The 24514-nt window shown below is 42.5% G+C and overlaps 2 protein-coding genes across 10 annotated transcripts in view; one reads left to right on the top strand and one right to left on the bottom strand.

The window, feature by feature from the left end:
- Positions 1-4052, top strand: part of RAD9B (RAD9 checkpoint clamp component B) — a 36324-nt gene extending 32272 nt beyond the window's left edge. For 5 of the 9 annotated variants that reach the window (XM_017847621.1, XM_017847653.1, XM_017847643.1 and 2 more), the window contains one exon: positions 2494-4052. In XM_017847621.1, the coding sequence (XP_017703110.1) occupies positions 2494-2622 (129 nt within the window). In that variant the 3' untranslated portion in view covers positions 2623-4052. The remainder of the gene's footprint in view (positions 1-2493) is intronic. The other 4 variants (XM_017847632.1, XM_017847678.1, XR_001880583.1 and 1 more) reach the window with 3 other exon arrangements.
- A 1164-nt stretch (positions 4053-5216) lies between these two features.
- PPTC7 (protein phosphatase targeting COQ7) overlaps positions 5217-24514 on the bottom strand; it is a 51539-nt gene continuing 32241 nt past the window's right edge. Inside the window, exons 3-6 of the mRNA XM_017847688.1 lie at positions 18667-18865; positions 12129-12252; positions 10429-10558; positions 5217-9061 (exon numbers count right to left, since the gene is read on the bottom strand). Coding sequence (XP_017703177.1) covers positions 9003-9061; positions 10429-10558; positions 12129-12252; positions 18667-18865 — 512 coding nt within the window. The 3' untranslated portion in view covers positions 5217-9002. The remainder of the gene's footprint in view (positions 9062-10428; positions 10559-12128; positions 12253-18666; positions 18866-24514) is intronic.

The raw sequence follows: 24514 nt of genomic DNA, 5'->3' as shown, positions 1-24514 counted from the left end.
TATATAATTTTTAAAAGGCTGTGTTTAGTTCAATAAAGGAGAAGTTCAGGGTGCTTGGAGAAGACTTAATGGTATGTACTGCCTTAATCCAGGTCAGAACATCTTCCCCTTGAAACTGGTGTTTGAGCGGAGCTGGAAAGGATGAGGGCATGGGGGTGGGGGTAGAGCTCAGGGAGGGCGGCCTGTGCAAAGGCCCTGGCAGGGGAAGGAGCCTGGGGACTTGAAGGAGCTGAGGGATGGCCAGAGTGGTTGGAGATCAGAGCCAGAGGGAGACGGTGGCACAAGGGGAGGCTAGAGCTCTTGGTAAGAGCCCAGATCATGTTGGAGAGTCCTGGAAGCTGTGCAAACGGCCAAAGTACCTGGGTATTTAAAATATTTGAATGGCTTTATCTGGGAGGGCTGACAGAGCTGAATGTTGACCAGATGACTTGAGCCGCTAGTGTTATATGAAAAACGGGCTTCAGTGAGGCAATAGTCACCCAATTGTAGCATCTGAGAGACAGTGATTACTTAGATGAGAAGTGGAGAGAGGTGGCTGAAATAGTTCATTTAGGAGCCAAAACTAGCAGGACTTGGTGATGGATTGGTTATGGGGGTTAAGGAAAAAGATATCCAGGGAGGTCTTAGGTTTGGAGAAGTAGATTCAGGGCTTAGTAGGACCATGAATTCAGTTTTGGATATGTTAAGGGAATGCTACTTGCATGTAAGCGGGTAAAGACCCGCAGTGCTGCCCACCATCTTCCTCCCTGCAGGAGAGCTCTACCCCAAAGACTCATAAGGCCTCAAATGGCAACAGCGCTGAGGTTAAGAAACCCAAGTTCAGAGGCTGCTTAGAAGAGGGCAAGCCAGCTGAGCTAAGAGCAGCCAGGAGAGTGTAGCATGAGAAAGATGTGTCAGAGTGAATATCAAGTGGGGAGGACTGAAAATGGGTCCTGACTTTAAGGATGTGGTAAATTCTAGGGGGGTTTCTGTGATATGGGGGTCAGTGAGGGAGAAGTTTTTTTTTTGTTGTTTGTTTGTTTTAAAGACAGTCTTGCCCTGTTGCCCAGGTTGGAGTGCAGGGGCGCAATCTCGGCTTACTACAACCTCCACCTCCCGGGTTCAAGTGATTCTTATGCCTCAGCCTCCCAAGTAGCTGGGATTATAGGCATACATCACTCCACCCAGCTAATTTTTTTGTATTTTAGTAGACAGGGTTTCCCAGGCTGGTCTCGAACTCCTGAGCTCAGGTGATCCACCCGCCTTGGCCTCCCAAAGTGCTGGGATTACAGGTGTGAGCTACTGTGCCTGACCTGGAACAGCTTTTTTAAAGTAGAGTTAAAGAGTACGAGAATGAGAAGATGCAGACAGTGGGTGTCGACAGCTCTACAAGTAGAGATAAAGCGGTAACTGAAGGGGGAAATGGGATAAGGTTAGGCTATTTGTTTGTTTATTTATTTATTTAGAGATAGAGTTTCACTCTTGTTGCCCAGGCTGGCAGTGACTCAATCTCAGCTCACTGCAACCTCCGCCTCCCAGGTTCAAGTTGATTCTCCTGCCCTAGCCTCCCTAGTAGCTGCGATTACAGGCACCCGCCACCATGCCCAGCTAATTTTTTGTATTTTTAGTAGAGACAGGGTTTCACTATGTTGACCAGGCTGGTCTCGAACTCCTGAGGTCTCGAGCTCAGGCGATCCACCTGCCTCAGCCTCCTAAAGTGCTGGGATTACAGGCATGAGTCACTGTGCCCGGCTATTTCTGTATTTTAAAGAAGACTGGGCCCAGTGGCTCATGCCTGTAATTCTAGCATTTTGGGAGGCCAAGGCGGGAGGACTGCTTAAAGCCAGGAGTTTGAGACCAACCTGGGCCACATAGCAAGACCCTGTCTTTATGAGGGGAAAAACAAAACAAAACTGCATAGTGGTGCATGCCTGTAGTTACAGCTACTCCTGAGGCTGAGGTGGGAGGATTGCCCAGGAGTTTGAGGCTGTGGTGAGATGTGATCACACAGCTGCACTGCAACCTGGGCAATAGGGCAAGACCTGATCACAAATAAAAAAGTAAAGATGAGAGGCATTTGAACATTTGAAAATGCTAATATTCTGAGGGGGCTGGGATGCGGAGATAGGGAATGACTGGCTTTAACCTGGAAGGGTGGCTTCTGCTGTAGCAGGAGGGGAAGAAAAAAATGGATGAATTCATCCAGTGGCCTACGGAGGCTTCCTTGATCTCTGCCTTTCACAGTCCTGGTGGAAGCTTTGATGGCTCAGGAGGGGAGTCAGCAGCAGACCATTGATCCCAAACTGAAGATTGTCGTGTGCCTTTGAAGTCAGGGAAAGGTATAGTTTTAGGACTTGTTGGACCAAAAATGAAGGTTCTGGGTGTTCTGTGAACCATCACCAGCAAAGAGGGATATAATACTGGTCAGATTTCTGAAGAGGACTGTCACCTGGAGCATTTAATGAGCAAACTTTCTCTTTGGAATCAACAGTGCAGTTCCTTTTTTCCCTCCAGTTTTCTTGCATGTTCTTTGGAGCAGTTTCTTCTGACCAGCAAGAACACTTCAACCACCCTTTCGACAGTCTGGCAAGAGCAAGTGACAGTGAAGAGGACATGAATAATGGCAGTTTCTCTATATTCTAATGCTTAATGATGTCTGAGCTGGCCCACAGCCCAGTGACTGGCTCATTTGCCCCTCAAGCACGAGTTTGCATGTTTAATGTCTAAAAGAGGTTGTCCAGAACTTCCTTGGAATGGAGGATGGGCTTTTAAACCACATCATCTTGTACAACAACCATATCTAGAAATAGCTGTTTGTCAAGTGTATGTAACTTGCTTTAAATCCATTATGCTACTTGGGAGGCAGAAGAGTTTCCTGTGAAGGAAAAAAGCCCATTAGAGTTATTCAATTCAATGCATGTTCACCCTAGAGCTTTTAACATCTTTGCTAGTTTTATAAAGGTATTTAAACTTTATTCAACAGCCATTTGGAGTGCATCAAGATGGCTTGAAATGGAATTTTGTGATTTGTAGTCAGGTATCTTTTGTATTTGATTACAAACATTTGGATTTTAGTTTTCTCATGTAATACCATGGCCTTTTTTGTCCATTGTTTTTTATATTTTAAGACTTTAAGTAGAATAAACCCTGGAAAAAAGATCAAGAATAAAAATATATAGTCACCTTCACTTAGTTTTTTTAGACGGAGTCTTACTTTGTCACTCAGGCTTAAGTGCAGTGGTGCCATCTCGGCTCACTGCAACGTCTGCCTCCCAGGTCCAAGCGATTCTCCTGCTTCAGCCTCCAGTGTTGGCTGGGATTGCAGGTGCGTGCCCCTATGGCTGGCTAATTTTTTGTATTTTGTAGAGACAGGGTTTCACTGTGTTGGCCAGGCTGGTCTTGAACTCCTGATCTCAAGTGATCTGCCCACCTAGGCCTCCTAAAGTGCTTGGGATTACAGGCTTGAGCCACTGCGCCCAGCTTGGAGTGTTTTTACGTATTACAAAATTTTATTTCTTAACCTCAAATTGTTCTGATTTTCAGATGTGATTTTTTATTTTGCAGTGTGATGCAGAAAAGAATTTAATGAAAGTGATGCCAAATATTTCTGTATTATCTGACATAGAACAGCATCCTCCACTGCCAAGACAGCCTGAGTTTGGAGTGGAATAAGGTGGAAAACAAATGTCTCTGTTCTTTGGCCCTTTAAGAGTTAGCTTTTTACCTGTGTAAATGGACTAAAAAATCTGGCACAAAACATTGTTATGTAATGTCTTATGTGTGCCTCTCCCTCCCCCAAACCTGTTTACAGTCAATTATAACCTGACAAACGAGACTTTTGTAACATCTTATTGTTAAGTCTTTCTGAAACCTTCAAACCTAAGGAAGTGTTAACTGGCAAGCAATTGTAGTTTAGACTTTGTGAGAAATTCATAAAGGTGGCGGAGTAGATTAGCATGCTTTAGAACTGTGAATAGAGTTCTAACTGAAACCAGAATGAATTTGGCTCTTGTAGCTTAGTAATGAGTCATAGCTACCCACAATAACCTAATAAAAACTCAAGTTCATCCCAAGATGTTCCTTAGTGAATGAAAATGGGCCTTAACCAAGCTTTTTGTGGTAATTGGCAATGCCCACATAATTTCAACTAAGTCCTTTCATATGGTAGGCTGAAGATTTATGTATCTTATGCTTACACTGATGATTAACACTGAATTTCTGATATTTCTAACAAATGCAGATTTGTTAGACACAGGGAGCTTTTATACACAAGAGTAACTCTGTAGGTCTCTGCCGAGGATAACATTTCTGCTTCATTCATTGAAATAGGCAGAGGGGTTTAGGTGTTGAAAGCATCATCATCAGTAATAGCCTGGATGCAGCATTGGACTATTAAAGATAGTTAACACTGGCAAGGCTCATGCCTGTAATCCCAGCACTTTGGGAGGCCCAGGTGGGAGGATCACTTGAGCCCAGCAGTTCAAGACCAGCCTGGGCAACATGGTGAGATCCCATCTCTACAAAAAATACAAAAATTAGCTGGGCACTTTGGATTTTAGAATTTGGATACAAAGTGCTAAGTTGAAATACAGTATTCTGCTGCATAACAAAGTTTTGGTCAATGATGGACTGCACAGACAGTGGTAGTCCCATAAGATAATGGAGTTGCCCTATACAGGTGTACCGTTTTTTGTCTTTCATACCATAGTTTTGCTGAACCATTTCTATATTTAGATATTCAAATGCTTACTGTTGTGTTACAACTGCCTACAGTATTCAGTACAGTAACATGCTATACAGGTTTGTCGCCTAGGAGCAACAGGCTATCCATATAGTCCAGATGTGCAGTAGGCTAGATCATCTAGGCTTGTCAGTACACAATGATGAAATTGCTAAGGATGCATCTGTCAGAACATCTCTGCTGTTAAACAACACGACTGTACACCAGATTTTTTTTGTAGTTTCCCTCTATACTTCCCTCTATATATGGAAGGTGCAAAGCCTCAGCTGGGAAAAACTTCTATGATTTACATTCAGTTGTCAGTCCATTTTGATGAATTTCTGAGGAAGCTCACCTGATACAGTGAAGCAGCCAGCTGGAGCCAGTTAAAGTAGTAGCATATATTCAGTGCTAGAATGACTAGGAGGCTTAGAAATGAGGACTTGAGACCGACAAACTCAGTGTCAAGGGCTGGTGTCTCACTTAGTTACTATTCAAACCAAAAGAAGTACACAGATTAGTATAAATACTATGTTTATTAAATATCTTTACAGTTTATTTAAATGTATTTACAGAACTATTCCTGCATAAGTTATAATTCAGACATCCAAATTCAGGTAATTGCCTCTTGGGTAATAAGACAAATAATGATAGTCTCAACAGAAAAAAAGCAGCTCATTAGTATACACACAGATTCTAATTTGCTTCATTATTTAGCCATCTTTGCCACAAACTACCTGCTAACAGTTACAATTTTGACATGGACACATTTTAGTTGAGAAGTTCAATTTTGCAAAGAATTTAATTTTAAATAAATAGAATCCAAATATGTTCTTCTGCTTCATGTTTTGTTTTATAAGCAGATTTTGGTTTTTGATACTGTAAAATTTTAAAATGCAAAATGTGATACAGTTTCCAGAGAAACTGAATGCTGTAGCTTCTACCAAAGACAGCTGGTAAAAGGTGACCTAAGGAACCATGAACTTACCCAAAGTACAAATGTTTACAGTTCGAGCCAATATCTTGTTTACATTCTCCCAAACACTCAAAGCTGACTCAATAAATTCCCACGATTCCTGCCTAACTTGTTACTTGGTATGGTGGGCTAGTGGTACTGAAGGTGGTTTCCATCTCCGGGCTACTGACCCATCCAGAACACACAAAGCTGATAGGAGAGGATGCTCTCCCATCATGCAAAGCTTGAAACCGAGTTTCTAATCTAGACACAGCCCAACCCCCAGACATGCATACCTGGAATGGATTCTTTTGTGACTTAGTACCCATCAACCATGTCAAGCAAATACAGTAACTCAGGACAAATAACTTGTTCCCCCTGCCTCCCATTTCTTCTTTTAGTTTTCAGAGCCTATGGACTCTATTGCATCTCCATTTGGTAAATTTTTTTTTTTTTGTGCGCAGGCAGCTTAAGTTCATAGGAAGAAATAAGGTTCTGATATGTTTAGAGTGCACACTTTAAAACAGAACAAAATAAAATTTCAAGCATGTGATAAAATATTTATTTTATAATACAGTATTGCTTTATAAATATAGATGGAAAAGCTATAAACTTTACTGGTCTTTGGTGCATCCAGAGAGGGATAATTTGCCATTTGTAAATTAGAAATCCAAATTTTTTCTCTTGTTATAAAAGTCCATTACATGAGGCAAGTGTGTGTGTGTGTGTGTGTGTGTGTGTTGCTTAAAATACAATTAACACACACATCAGGTTCAGAATCAGACCCACCAAGTGGTACAGCACAGTAACAACCCATGGAAGCTTGGGTCTGTGACCTGGAAAATTCTACTATGGGTCCAACACAGCCTCTGACCAGAGAGTAGGAGAGATACTTGTTAAGCAGCACTCCAACTGACCCCCCCGGCAGTCATAAAATTAAGTGCATAACACAAAAAGAACAGGGGAAAATAGAGAAAATATTTTATGTCACTAATCTACAGGCCAGATCCAAAGTCAATTCCACTGTGAAACTCAATTCTTGCCCCACTACTTTCAGTATCACTGGAACAAACACATTGTCAATTTCTAACAATCATTTCTCAAAAAGGTAAGCTGAGTAAATGAGTTGTGTATAACACCACCAATCTAACTTTACAAATACTGTGTTTGACAGGTTAAATGAGAGCAGAGAAAAACCAGAAACTTGACGAGCATTGCTCTTACCAGGAATTAAACATAGGCGTTGGAAAATGAATGCAAAATATATCCAGATCATAAGGCTACATACCTCTTACCAAAAACAATTGAAAACCTAAACAAAAGAGCTGAAGTTGTCAATCCTAATATAAATGTATTCCTTCTAACAAAACCCTTCTGGATGCAACTTTCTTTACTTTTTAAATACACAGAGACTGCAAATAGTTTGTGCAAAATAAATACCCCGCCACTTGCCACTCATGCTTCTGTGTTTTATCATAGCATGATTTCTCCTTAAATAGAGTCTCCCTCCAGACCCCCCACCCCGCCCCCACCTTGTCTACCAAAGAATTCTGTTTTGTCAAGTTAGGGTAGTTAAGGCATTCTGACATGTAATTAAAGGTGATTCAAAATAGATTATCTAACATTATGCCAATTTAGGAATAGTAGATAAATTACTGAACGGCTTACAAATGAATAACTCATTCTTATTATAAATGAAATGCCTGTTACAAGCATGATGCATTGAAATATAGTAATGACATGTACATGGTACATGTTAAACAATTTTAAATAAAAGCTTGACAGTTACTCAAATATACAGTACAAATTCACAAAACAAAATCTTTTAAAACAAGTTGAGGTAACCTCAAACATAAATTTGAATGCAATAAACCAGGGAGTCAGTATCTCCTTTAGAGAAAGACTTTCTATATTCTCAAGTAGATTCTCATCAGGTTTAATTGCATTCTCATCTATACACCAATGTTACCTGACTTATATGTAAAACATGGCTTTAATTTAAGGATTTCTAAGTATATATTTTTTTCTACCACCAAGTTAATGAAGGAAAAAACTGACCCAAAAATATATATCTTTACAGCAGTCCACTTGTACACAAACCTTAAAAATAAGTTTCAGCTTGCAGATAATGGGAAAACTGAATGTGGGGTAGTTTTGTAAGGAAACTATACACTGCAAAATGGCTATTCGGAAACTGTAAACATTAAGCTTGATTCAGAAACCCCTACATTTCTGTGTGGGGTAATTGTAAATGTCAGATCATCACTGGGAGTTTTCCTCATGGACGTCTGTGCTGCTGCCGCCGCACACAGTGCTCTCTCCACATGGACTCACTGGATTTGGTGCATGCTCTATAGAAAGCAAGGCTACTAATAAAAGGTCTGAGAGTACAAGTATGGGTAGGTAGCATGACCACTGAAAGCCAACAAAATTCAAAGTTACAGTTGTTTGTTCTCAACCCTTCAGGCCTTGGGCCCTAGAGTTCCCATTCGGGGGCATCCTCAGACAACTAGGAGGAATTTCAGCCATAACATTAAATTTCTAGGCTTTGAGGGGTTTTACAATCTTGAATAATATTTCCATAAAAAAATACTGGTAAAGTGTCTCCCCCACCCCTCCTGGTGATCAGACCTTAGCCTGTGATTTGGACTAATCAATAAACTGCCAAAACTTTAACCACAGGAACACAAGCATCTTTTTAAAAGCATGAAATATTTGCACCCCTAGAACTAAAATGATTTTTCTCCCGATTTGTAACAAAAAAGCTTCTGGGATCAAAACTGTATAACCCAGAGCAATGTTTTAGAGCAGAATCATAAGCCCCTGAAAAACAGGAGTTTATAACAAAGACATAAAGCCACACCAATCATCGTAACGAAGACTATGCCTGTGGAGTACACGTGTAACATTTCTTTTGATGAATAATATATGTTTTTAGATGTATCATTACGTACAATTTGTGTTAGACTTGTACAATCCCTTTAGCACACTAGGATTTTGAATTCACTTTACCAACATTACTCATTTTCAATATTTCAACTACTTTTGAAAAGAAACAGCCACGGTGGCACTGAACACCTCCATCTCCATCATGGAAAGAACATCGAGAAATGAAGGCCGATCTTCAAATCTTGGATCTCTTCAATTGCTGCTGGCAGATATGAGCTAGTGAATGATAGTAGTGGTTCTCAACAAAGATCTCAATGGGTCTCAAGAAGACAGGCAAAAGACTTACATCACTGGCCATTGAGATCAGTGGCAAAGAAATGTGGTCCTGCCAGCAGGATCAGCACACATGGCAGGGGAAATTTGGGATGATGAAAGGAAAGGCAGGACTCGACACCTCGGCTAGTCTGTATACTCAGCCACTATTGAAAGAAGGACGGTGATGTCATCTGGCTTTCCACCTACAATGAAAATGAGAACCTATCAGTATATATATATATATATTTTTTTTTTGAGGCGGAGTCTCGCTCTGTCGCCCAGGCTGGAGTGCAGTGGCCGGATCTCAGCTCACTGCCAGCTCCGCCTCCTGGGTTTACGCCATTCTCCTGCCTCAGCCTCCCGAGTAGCTGGGACTACAGGCGCCCGCCTCGTCGCCCGGCTAGTTTTTTGTATTTTTAAGTAGAGACAGGGTTTCACTGTATTAGCCAGGATGGTCTCGATCTCCTGACCTCGTGATCCGTCCGTCTCAGCCTCCCAAAGTGCTGGGATTACAGGCTTGAGCCACCGCGCCCGGCCCCCTATCAGTATATTTTAAAAGGAAAAGTCAATAAAAAATGTGTACTTAAATAAGTGCTAGGAGACAAACGCTTGCATTCCAGGCAGTTTTGGTTTGTCAGTATACCCTAGTAGAATAAAGAAAAAAATATTTGATAAAGAAAAACAGTTAAACAAAACTCCAAGAAATTATATGAAACTGAAGCTTAAAAAAAAAAATCTTCCCTGCTCCTTTACAACAGGCGCTCTATTCAAACAGCCACCACATCCTCTGTTCACATCAATCACAGTGAATCTGACGAGAAAGTTACATGCTTCTATACCCACAATCCTAATTTAGACAAACATATCCAGTGTTTTGAAACTAGGAATAGCCTCGTATTCTAATCTGCGAAACAGCTATGGCATGCACTTTTTTCTATTTTAACATTTTTTGGAGGACTAAGAAATGTTTCACATGTCATAAAATTATATCAACAAGAAACTGACTAATTCTACTAGCTCTGATATGCTAGCACCAACATGTCGTCCCAGCCCTGAGACGGAGCCACCGGCCTGCTCCCAAAGTCACACATCAGGCAGTAGATAGGACAAGTCTTCAGTCAAGGGCAGTTTCACATTGCTTCCCTCTTCAAACCCTGCTGTGGCAATTTGGCAGGCAAACACTGTTGAGTCCCACAAAGCAGAGGAAGGGAGAAGCGAAATGTCAGACACGTGAAAGGCAAAATGTTAAAACTGTTAGGAATGTCCACGCACTCTGGGCAGAGCTCAGAGGCCTTTTGGGCTCAGGTCCAAGCATTGCGGTGGCGGCAATAAAGGGCTTCAGGTTCCACCTGCCTCTGCGGCCAATGAGGTTCAGTTCTGAAGGGCATGCTGTGTGGGGAAGACATAACGACATGCACTTGCTCTCATCCTCCTGACCTTGCTGAAAGCCACCAGTGCACAGCTTGGGGGCTGGGAAAGGATACCTCCACAGTCTCACCCAGAGCCCAGAATGCTCCACTCTACTGACACCACGTCCCCAGTCCCTATGCCCTTCCCAAAGAATGCTTACCTCTCACATTTAATCCATTGTCACATGCAAACTGTGCAAAAGGTGACATATAATTTGGGTCATAGGCCAGCTCATGAGCTTGCTCAGCAATGCTTCTTGCAGTCTGTTGTATACTCTCATAATTTGAATTCTAAGATAAAGCATGAGGAAGTTATTTTACCATAATGCTCAAGACAGTAACATTTATCTAACCACCTTTTCCATCATTTAAGTTTTATTCTAGTTAGAAAAGACATTAAAACATCATGCCCTGGCTAATATGAACAAGACACCAGTGCTGCCTGCACAAGGTATCAATCACAAAGTCCTTTGCTATGGTGGCCTTATGCCCTAAAGTTTGGATTTTCATTTTTGCATTTTTCCCATTTGAAATTCTTAAGGTATTCTTGCTAAAATAGGATGAACCGAAAAAGCAGATTCTGATAGCCTTTGAAGGATACTTCAAAAACTTCCCTGCTTAGGAACACACCCTGGCCAACCCCAGTTTGCCTCCAAGAGCTGCCAGTTGCTCTAGTGAAAATACCTTCAGAATTTTGTATCAGGAGGAGATTCCTGTCTAGCTGTGAAATCTTGGGCCTTAACTTTATCCTTGCTGCTTCAACTACCTCATCTGCAAAACGGGGATGGGAACACGAGGTCCACTTCAGCTCTAGTTTCAGTGTAACGACAGGTCTCTGCCTCAATGTCACCTCCTCAAAAAGGCCCTCCCTGACTAATCTATCTTAAAGTAGTAGCAGTCCCTTCTACTCTCTATTCCCCTATCCAGCTTTGTTTTTCTTCTTATTTAGCACCCACATTACATCATAGATTTACTTCCCTGTATTTATCTATTTTCCTCCACTAGGATGTAAGTTCCATACAGGTAGGGACTGTGTAGATTCTGCTCACCACTGTGTCACCACACAGAACACAGTGCCTGCAACAAGGAAGCACCTCACACTGCACTCCACAGACAAGGCGTGGCACTAAGGAGTTCCTACACAGGGCTGTAGTTAATCCTCATTGCAACCCTATAAAAGAGGATCTTTAGGATGCCCCATTTTATGTGAAGAAAATACTGCTTAAACAGTTTTAAGAAACCCTAGATCTCAGCAACTTCAATAAGTAATTAAAAAAAGAAAGAAAGAAATGTACCCAAAGTCATACTGGTTAGAGGTAAAGACTCATGAGAAAAAGACTAATTTTTCCCAGAGTGTGTTCACAAAGCCAGGAAAAAGTTGAAAGCCTAGTTTTCACCTCCTTCCTCTCTCTATGGGAGAAACTCAAACTATTTGGTTACCGGTGGCAGCTCAGGTCACATTGAGGCTTCCAGCAGCCTGCTGCCTTTGGCTGGCTCTGGCATGACTATTTCCTGTCTTTGCCTGATTCAACACCTGCTGGGTGTGTTAGAAGAATAAAAGGAGAAAATGACAACCAGGACCCAACACCATTAGACACCATTAAAATACAAATAAAGATACAAACAAGAAATGCCCTCCATCTAGACTTTTCCTACTTTTACCAGCCTATGAAAAACTTGGGTAGGAAGCTTCTTTTTCCAAGTGCTCTAATTATTTGAAAGACCAGAGCTATTATTAGTTTCCTGAAATTCACAAAATAGTTCTTTCCAAAACTACAAAGAGATAATGCAACTGAATCCATAAAACTCAGGTGTCCAGAGAGGGCCACTGTTCCCAAGAGCTAACCTTTGAGTTAATTACCTTTAACTTTTTTAGCTCCTGAAGGATCATATAATCAGGCATGTTGTCAAAGAGTCCATCTGTTGCCGTCAGGATAATGTCTCCTAACTGGACATCAAAAGACGTGCTATCAGCAGCATCCGGACTGTGGCAAGGACAGGAGATGGACAAAGTTAAAAAGGCCCTTTAGAGATGAGTTCAAAATGTCCTACAGGCACTATTTTACAATGTAATAAGCCTTTTGCAAGAAAAAATTTATAATAATGTAATCAATTTTTTTAAAAGTCACTCTGAAACTCCCAACCCTGAAAAAAGTTAATTGAAAACTAATATAAAATGTTTCAAAATTTTAACTGAAACTCCTGAGTAAAACCAAGTATGATGATTAGTCACAAGTGGCTGAGAAGGAGGAAGGGTTCTCTTCTGAGTCAGATCTAACACACCTCTAAAATCCAAGTGGAAATGAGTCTTTATTCCTAATACTTTAGAGCCAAATTCCATCCTCCCTCTCTCTCCTTTTTTTTGAGATGGAGTCTCTGTCACCCAGGCTGGAGTGCAGTGGCATGATCTCTGCTCACTGCAAGCTCCGCCCCTCCGGGTTCACGCCATTCTGCCTCAGCCTCCCGAGTAGCTGGGACTACAGGCGCCCGCCACCATGCCCTTTACTAAAAATTTTGTATTTTTAGTAAAGACAGGGTTTCACCGTGTTTGCCAGGATGGTCTTGCTCTCCTAACCTTGTGATCTGCCTGCCTCGGCCTCCCAAAGTGCTGGGATTACAGGCGTGAGCCGCTGTGCCCAGCCTTTTTTTTTTTTTTTTTTTTTTTTGGAGACAACTGGAGACAAGTCTCACTCTGTCGTGGAGGCTGGAGGCTAGAGTGCAGTGGCATGATATAGGCTCACTGCAACCTCTGCCTTCCAGGTTCAAGCGATTTTCCTGTCTCAGCCTCCCGAGTAGCTGGGACTACAGGCATGTAAAATAGTGCCTGTAGGACCACAGTCATGCACCACCACGCCCGGCTAATTTTTTTTTTACATTTTTAGTAGCGACAGGCTTTTGCCATGTTGGCCAGGCTGGTCTTGAACTCCTGACCTCAGGTGATCCACCTGCCCTGGCCTCCCAAAGTGCTGGGATTACAGGCATGAGCCACTGTAATCACCAGTCGCCCAGCCCACCCTCTCTTATTCACATATTTCACTCATCAGTTTCCTTGGATATTTGAATCTGGCTCCTGGGGTGCCGTGAGGGTGGGATGATGAGTACCTGTGGAGAACAACATGCCAATCCTATAAGAATTCATTCACTAGGCCAGGCGCGGTGGCTCAAGCCTGTAATCCCAGCACTTTAGGAGGCCGAGACGGGCGGATCACGAGGTCAGGAGATCGAGACCATCCTGGCTAACACGGTGAAACCCCGTCTCTACTAAAAAAATACAAAAAACTAGCTGGGCGAGGTGGCGCAGCCTGTAGTCCCAGCTACTCGGGAGGCTGAGGCAGGAGAATGGCGTGAACCCGGGAGGTGGAGCTTGCAGTGAGCCAAGATCCAGTCCCTGCACTCCAGCGTGGGAGACAGAGCGAGACTCCGTCTCAAAAAAAAAAGAAAAAAAAAAAAAGAATTCATTCACTGCTGGGCGTGGTGGCTCACGCCTGTAATCCCAGCACTTTGGGAGGCCAACGCAGGTGGATCACCTGAGGTCAGGAGTTCAAGACCAGCCTGACCAACATGGTGAAACTCCATCTCTACTAAAAATTTAAAAATTAGCTGGGCGTGGTGGCACACATTTGTAATCCCAGCTATTCAGAAGGCTGAGGCAGGAAAATTGCTTGAACCCGGGAGATGGAGGTTGCAGTGAGCCAAGATTGTGCCACTGCCTTCTAGCCTGGCGACAGAGTGAGACTTGGCCGGATTACCTGAGGTCAGGAGTTCGAGACCAGCCTGGTTAAAACTCATTTCTACCAAAAATACAAAAAATTAGCCGGGCGTGGTGGCATGCGCCTATAATCCCAGCTACTAGGGAGGCTGAGGCAGAAGAATCGCTTGAACCTGGGAGGCAGAGGTTGCAGTGAGCTAGATCACGCCACTGCACTCCAGCTAGGGCTATAAGAGCGAAACTCCGTCTCAAAAAAAAGAAGAAGAAGAAAAAAAAGAATTCATTCACCTGAAATATCTACAGTGTATTGGCACAGTAAGGACTCTGTGTCTCCCCAGGGTCCCAAAGTGCTCACCATACATGGGTATTTATTAGTGTGCCTGGTGTAACACGTCTTCAAGAAATATCTTGGTATCTTGACTAGGCATGGTGGCTCACGCCTGTAATCCCAGCACTTTGGGAAGCTGAGGCAGGCAGATTACTTGAGGTCAGTAGTTCAAGACCAGCCTGGCCATCATGGTAAAACCCCATCTCTGCTAAAAATATAAACATTAGCCAAGCATGGTGGCATGGTGGCGTGTGCCTATAATCCCAGCTACTCGGAAGGCCGACACAGGAGAATCGCTTGCTTCAACCCCAGAGGTGAAGGTTGCAGTGAGCTGAGATGGCACCACTGCACTCTAGCCTGGGCGACAAAGTGAGACTCCATCTCAAAAAAAGAAAAAAGAAAAAAGAAGTATCTGTTGCATAACTAAATGAAAGAAGCAGCTAAATATTTGACTCTCCAAATTGGGGAAAAAAACTCTTCAGTATACTGTTGAAGAAAAAAGCAAGGTGCAGACGGTATGTGCAACCATTTCCATAAAAAAAAGGGGGGCAGAAAGACACACAGATACGGATGCTTCTATATGCAGAGAATAAATCTAGAGAGAATCAAAGAAACTGCTCATAGTGGGCTGTGGGTGGTGGCTCATGCCTGTAATCTGAGCACTTTGGGAGGCCAAGGCGAGCAGATCACTTGAGGTCAGGAGTTCAAGCCCAGCCTAGCCAACATGGTGAAACCCCGTCTCTACTAAAAAAGTACAAAAACTTAGATAATGGTGGTGCACGCCTGTAATTCTAGCTACTCGGGAGGCTGAGGCAGGAGAACTGCCAGAGCCAGGGAGGCAGAGGTAGCAGTAAGCCAAGACTGCGCCACTGCACTCCAGCAGCCTGGGCAACAGAGCGAGATCTGTCTCAAAAAAAAAAAAAAAAAAAAAAAAAAGAAACTGCTCATAGCGGCTGCCTTTGAGGAGAGAATGTGGCGGAGGACAGAAACAGGGGCAGATGTCTCACTAAACTTTTTTGTGTACAACTCTTAAAAAAAAAAAAAAAAAAACAGATGCATCCATAAAAATGGGGGAAAACCCTGGGTGGGGAGAAAAGATCTTATATTCAGAGATCATGGCCTCCTGAGGCTGGTTCTTGGGCACTTCCTCTTTTTTTTTTTTTTTTGAGACAGAGTCTTGCTCTGTCGCCCAGGCTGGAGCGCAGTGGCGCGATCTCAGTTCACCGTAAGCTCCACCTCCTGGGTTCACGACATTCTCCTGCCTCGGCCTCCCGAGTAGCTGGGACTACTGGCACCCGCCACTGTGCCTGGCTAATTTTTTTGTATTTTTAGTGGAGACGGGGTTTCACCATGGTCTCGATCTCCTGACCTTGAGATCTGCCCGCCTCGGCCTCCCAAAGTGCTGGGATTACAGGCATGAGCCACCGTGCCCGGCCTCTTGGGTACTTCTTAAGGCCAGTTTCACGCCTTCCAGGCCTCCCTGGGGAGGGAAAGGTGAGATCTGATAATCTGCCTTAACCTGTAATAAAGGAACAAGAGCCAGGAAAGCAAATCAGATACTGACCTGGAAGGGAGGCACCAGACACCCTAAGCTTGACAGAAAAACCCCAACACTTGTGTAAGCAACATGTGACAACATTTGTGAAGAGAAAGCATAAAAACTACCAAACAAAAGCACACATGCCTATGAGGATTCACACTAAATGCACTCAGAAAATTTCTGGTTTATCTTCACTTGACTGAGGAAGAAGGTGGTACATGTGAAGTTCTGCCACGTGTTGCTGCAGGGAACCGACTTTCACTTACACATTTAGATAATCAACATTTTGTAAAAATGTCTACTAAAGGAAAACCTGCGAGTTAAGGTTAAAATAATATTCTGTAGATAAGAGGGACCATTAACTAAGGAGATACACGCAGCATGAAAAAAAAAAGGAAAAAGACTGTAAAACTGGGGGAAATCAGGTCAATTCTCTCTGTGGAATAAAGAGAAAACCATGCAAGATGCTCTCATCTACTCAGCCTTTGAAAGCTAATCCGATTGTAGAAGTGTAGATTAATGACCAGGTTGGCACTGAAGCTCTGTTTTATGCTGAGGTTTTTCTTTCCCCAGGAGTGTCCTTTGCTATTCTGTCTGTGAGAGTCTTACTCCCATTGGACTGTTCGTCCTCTCCTAACACTCCCACCCATGAGCTTGGTGTTCTGCCAGCTGCAGTTTTGCCCATTTTGATTGAACATACTGTGCTGCTGGAAACTTTTGACTGCACTGAAACATGAGCTGAAATCACATGCTAGCGAGCTGTCTCTGGGCTCCAGGGGAAGCCACCTCCACCTCGTTGGCACGCTGGCAGAGTACTGCCCCAACCTGTCTGTCCCACAGACAGTGTGTGAGATATGGCAGGGCTGCTTTGGTGCCTGGCAGCCCAACAAGAAGAATCAAATGAAGAAAAAATTAAAGCACCAGTCTCCAAAAACTGTGATCTGAGCTTGGGCTCTATGGAGGCCTTGGGGTTCAGAGTTCTCCCCACTCCAGTGTGGCTAACAATAATGTAGATTACAGCCAACTTAAGAAGGGGCTAGAATCAAATATTCTTCCAATTATGGTCACCCGCCTACTTTTACTTTTTACTTTCGGATTTGGGCTGGTGACCATAATTGGAAGAATATTTAGACTTTTAAAAGTTACTTATACTGCTAAAGTTACTTTTAGATGGGCAATACTGAATATTTAATTATATAACATGCTCATTCCAGTTTAAAAGATGGCAATAATAATTCATTTTATCTTAGTTTGGACCTAAGAGCTGGTTTAATAAGAGCTATTAAGCAGAGACAAGTACTTGCTAGAATGCTTCTATTTTTACAAAAGGCTCATTGTCCATTAATCAACATTTATGAATTGCCAGTGATGTTTGTGCCAGGTCCTATAAAGCTATAAGATTGTTAAAGACACTGAAATCTGGGGCTTTGCCTTACTCTGGATACTCATCTAAGAAAAGAAAAACTGTAAAAGTCAACTCAAAAAAGCACTGTCTTGGCTGGGCACAGTGGCTCATGCCTGTTAATCTCAGCACTTTGGGAGGCCGAGGCGGGTGGATCACGAGGTCTGGAGTTTCAGACAAGCCTGGCCAACACGGTGAAACGCCAACTCTACTAAAAATACAAAAATTAGCCAGGCATGGTGGCGGGCGCCTGTAATCCCAGCTACTTGGGAGGCTGAAGCAGGAGAATCACTTGAACCGGGAGACAGAGGTTGCAGTGAGCTGAGATCATGCCATTGCACTCCAGCCTGGGCAACAAGAGCAAGACTCTGTCTCAGAGAAGGAGGGGAAGAAAAAAGTACCATCTTGGAATGCTCTTGACAATTTAAAAGTGAATTGAGAAAAGACGTGAGAAAGAAAAAGAGAATACCTCAATAACATTATCAAAGAACATATCCAAGACCACTTTTTTTAAGAGACAGGGTGTCGCTATGTCGCCCAGGCTGGACTCTATCGATTTTCCAGCCACAGCCTCTGAAGTACCTGGGACTATGGTTCTACACCACTGTGCCCACCTCAAGACCATTCTGGCTTTAACGTTTTGGTTTTTTTTGAGACAGAGTCTTGCTCTGTCACCCAGGCTAGAGTGTAGTGGCGTGATCTCGGCTCACTGCAATCTCTGCTTCCCGGGTTCAAGTGATTCTCCTGCCTCAGCCTCCCGAGTAGCTGGGACTACAGACGCCCGCCACCACGCCCAGCCAATTTTTGCATTTTTAGTAGAGATGGGGTTTCACCGTGTTGGCCAGGCTGGTGTTGAACTCCTGGCCTCAAGTGATTCACCCACCTCAGCCTCCCAAAGCGCTGGGATTATAGGCGTGAGCCACCGTGCCCAGCCACTCAAGACCATTTTGATTCAATTTCCTGCAAGTTCTATTTGATGCATGTAATAAGAGGTCTAGAGAATCAGGAAGTTACTCTGATAAATAACGCAGATGTCTGTTTGTGCTCTTCCCCAACAATGTATGCAAAATCTTGTATAAGCAATGGCATGCATGAACAATGACTCATTTCTCCAGCACAATTTCATAAAGGTACTGTATGTACCATGTGGTGTTGATATGAAAAACTGATATTCTGTAAGCCTGAAATAGCATTTTCATGGTCTTGTCAAATTATTGGGTATTTATCAGAATTCCACTGAGCTAGATTGTCTAGTTCCAGCAAAGTATCTTTCAAAGTTAAACTAAAAGGTCCTCTTGATGAGGACATTCTCTGTCTTCTTTTCATGGAAATACCTACCTCACTGCATTCAAGGGGGACAGGAGGGGACTGTGAATGAACCACATCCTGCTCACATTTAATGGCTGAGAGGGGAGATTACCTGTCACTCAAGACGACTCCCTCAGCTTCAGGGGGAGCGATTGAGAGCTGGAATGGAGTGTTGAAGTAATGCTGCTGCTCATCTGATCGGTGCACAACTTCACCACCCCTGACAACCAGGAAGCCTGAATCGCCCAGGTTTGCTGTGTGTAAGCGGTGGCTGGTTCTGTCCAGCACCACAATGCAGGCGGTGCTGCTACCTAGAAACAAAAATCATCTCCATTTATTTTTTCTTCCTAGGCTGCCTTTGCACACACATTAACACATAACCCCAAGGAGCAACACACCATAATTTGAATCTTCTTTGCCTAAACAGGACCTTTCTTAGTTATGCTCCACATCCTCTATGAATGTCAATAATACCCTGATCAGGGTTAACATGGTGGGGAAAGAAAAAAGATTTGTATTATAAATAGTAATTGGGCCACCGATGATCTGAATTCTTCCATTTGCAGTGATAGAAAGCAATAAAAATGACTGGTATTTAATCACGCTATTTCAACAGTAGTGCTATCACCTATGCCAAATGCTCAAAAGCATGTTGTTGAGATATTAAGTTTTAATACTTAAATGCCAGAATGAAAATGTTACATTTTCCTGACATTTCTTATTAGTCACTGGCAGGAAGCCTTCTCCACAAAATTCACCAACATTTAAGACAGGGCACATAACTACAATTTTAAACCAGATTTCCATCTGTTGAGGTCATGAAGAACTTTTATTGGAGACTAATGACTCACTCACTATGAGGCAACAAGACCAAATTTCTGCAGGCAGCTTGTGGAATCAACCTGTTCATTCGACAGAGACTCTGGGCAAAGAACTCAAGATAGCTTAGCTGTGCACGGGCCACAGAATCTTCCCTAGACTGAAACGCTAACGGCACAACTAGCAGAGACCGCTCTCAAGTACTAACAGTTAAACCTATACCTACCTCCACCAGAAAATGGCAACATAGAAAATAGGCAGTTCACAAAGAAATAAATGTAGATGATCTGTAAATATATGAAAAAATGACCACCTCACTAGTAACGCTTTTCACCTATTAGTTTAACACGAGTCAAAAGAAGATAATGCATGGTGTTGGCAAAGTGTAGGGAACATGCCCACTGCACAGAACATTCTGTGGGAGTGAAAAGTAAAAGTAAACAACTTTCCTGGAGGGCAAGATAGCCCTGAAAAATGTACCTCCTTTCATCTAGCAATTCCATCTGTGAGAATTTATGCTAAGAAAATAATTAGAGGGACAAACAAGACTTAAGTACAAAAACATTGCTTAAGATGAGGAAGAACTAGAAACAATCTAAACATCTAAAATAAGGGACTGGTTAAATAAATTACAGTACATCCATACAGTGCAAAGATACACCATCACGTAATACTCAGGAGTACAGGCTCTGGAGTCAGCCTGCCTATGTCTGAATCCTAACTCTGCCACTTCCCAGCTCTGTGACGGAGAGAGCTATTTAACCTCTCTGTGCCCCAGTTTCCTCATCCACAAAAACAGGGATAACAGTAAGTACCTCACAGAATTGTTTCTAAGGATTAAAATTAGTTAAGTCATGTCAAACCCTTACAACAGATAGTGTTAGCTATTTTATAGCCATTAAAATTATATAAAATATATTTGAAAGGAAAGGTAACTTTAAAATAAGTAGATTACAAACTCATGAAAGTTTCCTTAACAAAAGATGATGTCAAAACTTAAAGAACTGTACACCAAAAAGAGTAATGTTTACTAGAAGTAAATTTTTTTAAAAAAGCAATAGGCAAAGTCTAAATTATTTAAATGATGGTTAAAAGGAAAACAAAACAAATGGGCCATGGAACCAGCTGTATTAAATCCCAGTGTGTCATCATTTTCCAGTTATATGACCATGGCAAGTCACTTATTCTCTCCAGACTTGTTTCTTCCTGACAAAACAGGCATGGTGGCTCATGTCTGTAATCCCAGCACTTTGAGAGGCTGAGGCGGGTGGATCATTTAAGGCCAGGAGTTTGAGACTAAGCCTCTAAGCCTGGCCAACATGGTGAAATCCCCTCTCTACTAAAAATACAAAAAATCAACTGGACGTGGTGGTGCACGCCTGTAATCCCAGTTACTTGGGAGGCTGAGGCACAAGAATTGTTTGAACCCGGGGGGGCGGAGGTTTCAGTGAGCTGGGATTGCACCACTGTACTCCAGCCTGGGCAACAGTGCAAGACCCTGTCTCAAAAAAAAAAAAAAAAAAAAAAAAAAGTCAGAGGGGAATAACATTAAGTACCTATGTATTTACCTCATGGGGCTGTTGTGAGCACACAGTAGACTCAATTCAAGTTACCATTCTTCTATGCACAAATACGCACAGAAAAAAAATCTGAAAGCATAATCACTCAAATGTTAATAGTTTTCTTAGTGGGATTATGGGTAATTCTTGTTAATTTTGTCCTAACAAAGTAACTTAAAAACACTTAAAAATATACATATCTTTCTCATGCTAACGTACAGAAATTCCATTTCCTTGTTATCTACAGTATATGCATTAGTACTAAACTCATACTATGCTAGCCATTAAGTGTCAATGAAAAGCAAAGCATGGGTACTATAACTCACAGGTAGTGCTGTCAGATAACCCGCTCCATAGCTTACAGTAACAAGGATTGCCCATTACCTTTCCTTCCTAACTCACTGCACATCAACTCTAACCATTTATCATTAATAGATCACCACCCAAAACATCTTCTGAAAACTCATGGGATTATATTCTGAGAAAGAAAAACAACCCGAGTAGCACATCCTTGAAAATTCTGCTGCAAGAAGGACTCATGTGACCCGTTATTACTCACTGATGAAGCCAGGCTATCCTTTGCTACCCTGTGACAGTAACTCGCCGCGTTGGAATCAAAACAGTCCTGGTGAGTGACTGAGCTTCAGTATCCAAAGCAGCACCAACGAGTATAAGCCCGGCCTTACAGAACCATCTGGGCTTGGAGTGTACCCTCCTCCTTTGCCTCCTCAAATTCCTGATGTGTGCACATGGCTCAGGCCCCCGCAGCCTAATATTGGGAGAAAAGCTCATCATTCTCATGTGCTTGGAGAGGAATAAGCAGGCAAAGATGAGTAAGAAAAGCGGTGCTGAGAACCACAGCGTAGGATGTTTAGACAAATGACCCGTACAGATGGGAACCCAGGCGAGTCCCTCATCCTCAAATGGAAATATTGTTATCACCCAGCCCCTTATTTTGTAAACTACTACTAAGCCTTTTGTGTGGCAGAAAAAGGGATAACCTTATTAGGACCAATCCCTCACGTTCTTAAGATACGCTGGCTGCTTAGGACCTTATCAATCCATTAAAGGGTTTCTGAGGAAATCATATATGTCAACAATTAGTCTGTAATGCCCTTAGACCCAAACACAGCTAGAAAGTCAAAGAAATAAATGGTTACAGCTACCAGCTTGCCTTTTATATTGGAATTGCTTTGTAGGCTTTTTCGCAATTGCTGGATTAAAAAAAAAATTACCTAACTTATAAAGTTGTCATGATTTACAATTATATCTAGCTGAAGTTCAGTAAAACTCAGCAGCCTGTCTTTGTCAAAATATGCTTGAGTTTCATTACCAACAGCCTAGAGATGTGTAGATTTTGTGAAAAAGAGGTATGTCAAACATGGTGATGAAAGACTACTTCAATGTGCCTTTTAGGAGAAAAAAGTAATCACAATATTCAATGCAAGAAAATATTATTTTCTCTAATATTAAATTTAAATATATTTTATTAATATCTCCCAGATACATGAGGGTGAACAGAAAGAAAGGGAAAGTGGAATAGGAAAAAAAGCACAGCAAAAACCAAAGCTTTTAAAGTGTAAAATCAGGATAGTTATGTGTTTTGTAACCGGTTCTCTCAAGTCAATGATCGGGGGTCAGGGGGTCAGCAGAGCCACTCTTGAGAACATGCAGGAGGCAGGCCCCTGGAATCTGTGTCTAGGGGCTCTCTCTCCATTTAACATGTGAAGCAAGGAGATCAGAGGTTAAGTGGGTTGCCCAAAGTCACACAGCAAGTTGACAGAGAGGTGCTAGAAATAGAATCTAGAATGTTTCACTGTGCTAGGCAAGCTCCAGATTGCATGTCCAAAACAGGAAATTCAGACAAAGCAGTATATACTGCAACTGCAAGACAAGATTCCTCCTCAGTTTGAAGAAAAACAAGTTAGTTAATCACAGCACAAAGACAGAAGACAGCAGACTGATAAAAAGTACTCCTTACAAAGGACTTTAAACTGAAGGCAAATTCTACAACTGTGGTGATCTCCATTAACACTGAACAGGGGCTGATTTTTTTTTTTTTTTTTTTGAGACGGAGTCTTGCTTTGTTGCCCAGGCTGGAGTGCAGTGGTGCGATCTTGACTCACCGCAAGTTCCCCCAGGTTCATGCCATTCTCCCGCCTCAGCCTCTCAAGTAGCTGGGACTATAGGCGCCCGCCACCACACGGGCTAATTTTTTGTATTTTTAGTAGAGACAGGGTTTCACTGTGTTAGCCAGGATGGTCTCAATCTCCTGACCTTGTGATCCGCCAACTTCAGCCTCCCAAAGTGCTGGGATTACAGGTGTGAGCCACCGCGCCCGGCCGAACAGAGGCTGATTTTAAATGTCAATGGTGACTGGGAGGGAGGCTTTCTAGTAACTAGAAAGATGCTGGCAATGAGCAGAAATGTAATAATACCCTGAGAGTCTGCTTAGAAGGCTGGGTAAGTTCCCAGGAAATCATTTAACAAACAAATGTAGAGGCCTGGCCAAAGGATGCTCCATTAGCATACCAGATAAACAACCCCTAGATATTTGGTTTTAAGTTTTCTAATACAAGATTATCGGGGATCTAATTTGTGCCAAGTTATTTCACCAACTAATCACCTGTTAGCAGTGTGGGGTGACCAAACACAACTTGAACTCATTACAGGTAATGAACTGAATTTTGCCGGCCAGATCCTTTCTTTTCTTTCCTCTTGCTCTTCTTTCTTCTTTTACCAAATTTTAGAATCCCTCAACAATACAGTTTTAACTTTTTATGTTTCTAAACTTGAAATATGTGGAATCTGTTAGGTGGAATTCTGCAATGTTCTCTCTTCCCTTCACAACATGTTCCTGAGTAGAGCATGCAGCTTTAAGTCATTTCTTTTCACAATGTATTTTTCTACAACAGACAGACTTTTAGGTTGTCCCCAGTTCTCTGCTATTATTGGCAACATTTTGAGAACATTCTCATACCTATCTCTTGGTTCACGTATTGTGCAAGAGTTTCTCTAGTCTAGGGTAAACACCTAGAAGTGCAATTGCTGCGGCATACTATGTGTTCATATTTAACACCAAATTGTTTTCTGAAGTGCTGTACCTATCCACATTCCCTCCAAACAGTACTAAGTATTCTGGTTAGCCTATAGTTTCTCTCTCTTTTTTTTTTTTTTTTTTTGGAGACAGAGTTTCGCTCTTGTGGTCCAGGTTGGAGTGCAATGGCGCCATCTCGGCTCACTGCAACCTCCACCTCCCGGGTTCAAGTGATTCTCCTGCCTCAGCCTCCCAAGTAGCTGGGATTACAGGCATGCGCCACCATGCCCGGCGAATTTTTGTATTTTTAGTAGAGACAGGGTTTCTCTATGTTGGTTAGGCTGGTCTCGAACTCCCGACCTCAGGTGATCTGCCCGCCTCAGCCTCCCAAAGTGCTGGGATTACAGGCGTGAACCACTGTGCCCAGCGGTTAGCCTATAGTTTCTCTATCACACTCTGCTTAGTAGGAAGAGCCTCAGAAAAAAGCTGGTCCGATAAGTGATTTTCTTGGTTTTGTTTTTAAATATCTGGGGGGCTTCGTTAGA

Source organism: Rhinopithecus bieti, unplaced genomic scaffold, assembly GCF_001698545.2.
Source record: "Rhinopithecus bieti isolate Rb0 unplaced genomic scaffold, ASM169854v2 scaffold_947, whole genome shotgun sequence".
Lineage (NCBI taxonomy): Eukaryota > Metazoa > Chordata > Mammalia > Primates > Cercopithecidae > Rhinopithecus > Rhinopithecus bieti.
The sequence above is the reverse complement of the archived record's forward strand: the minus strand, read 5'-3'. Positions and strand labels throughout refer to the sequence as shown.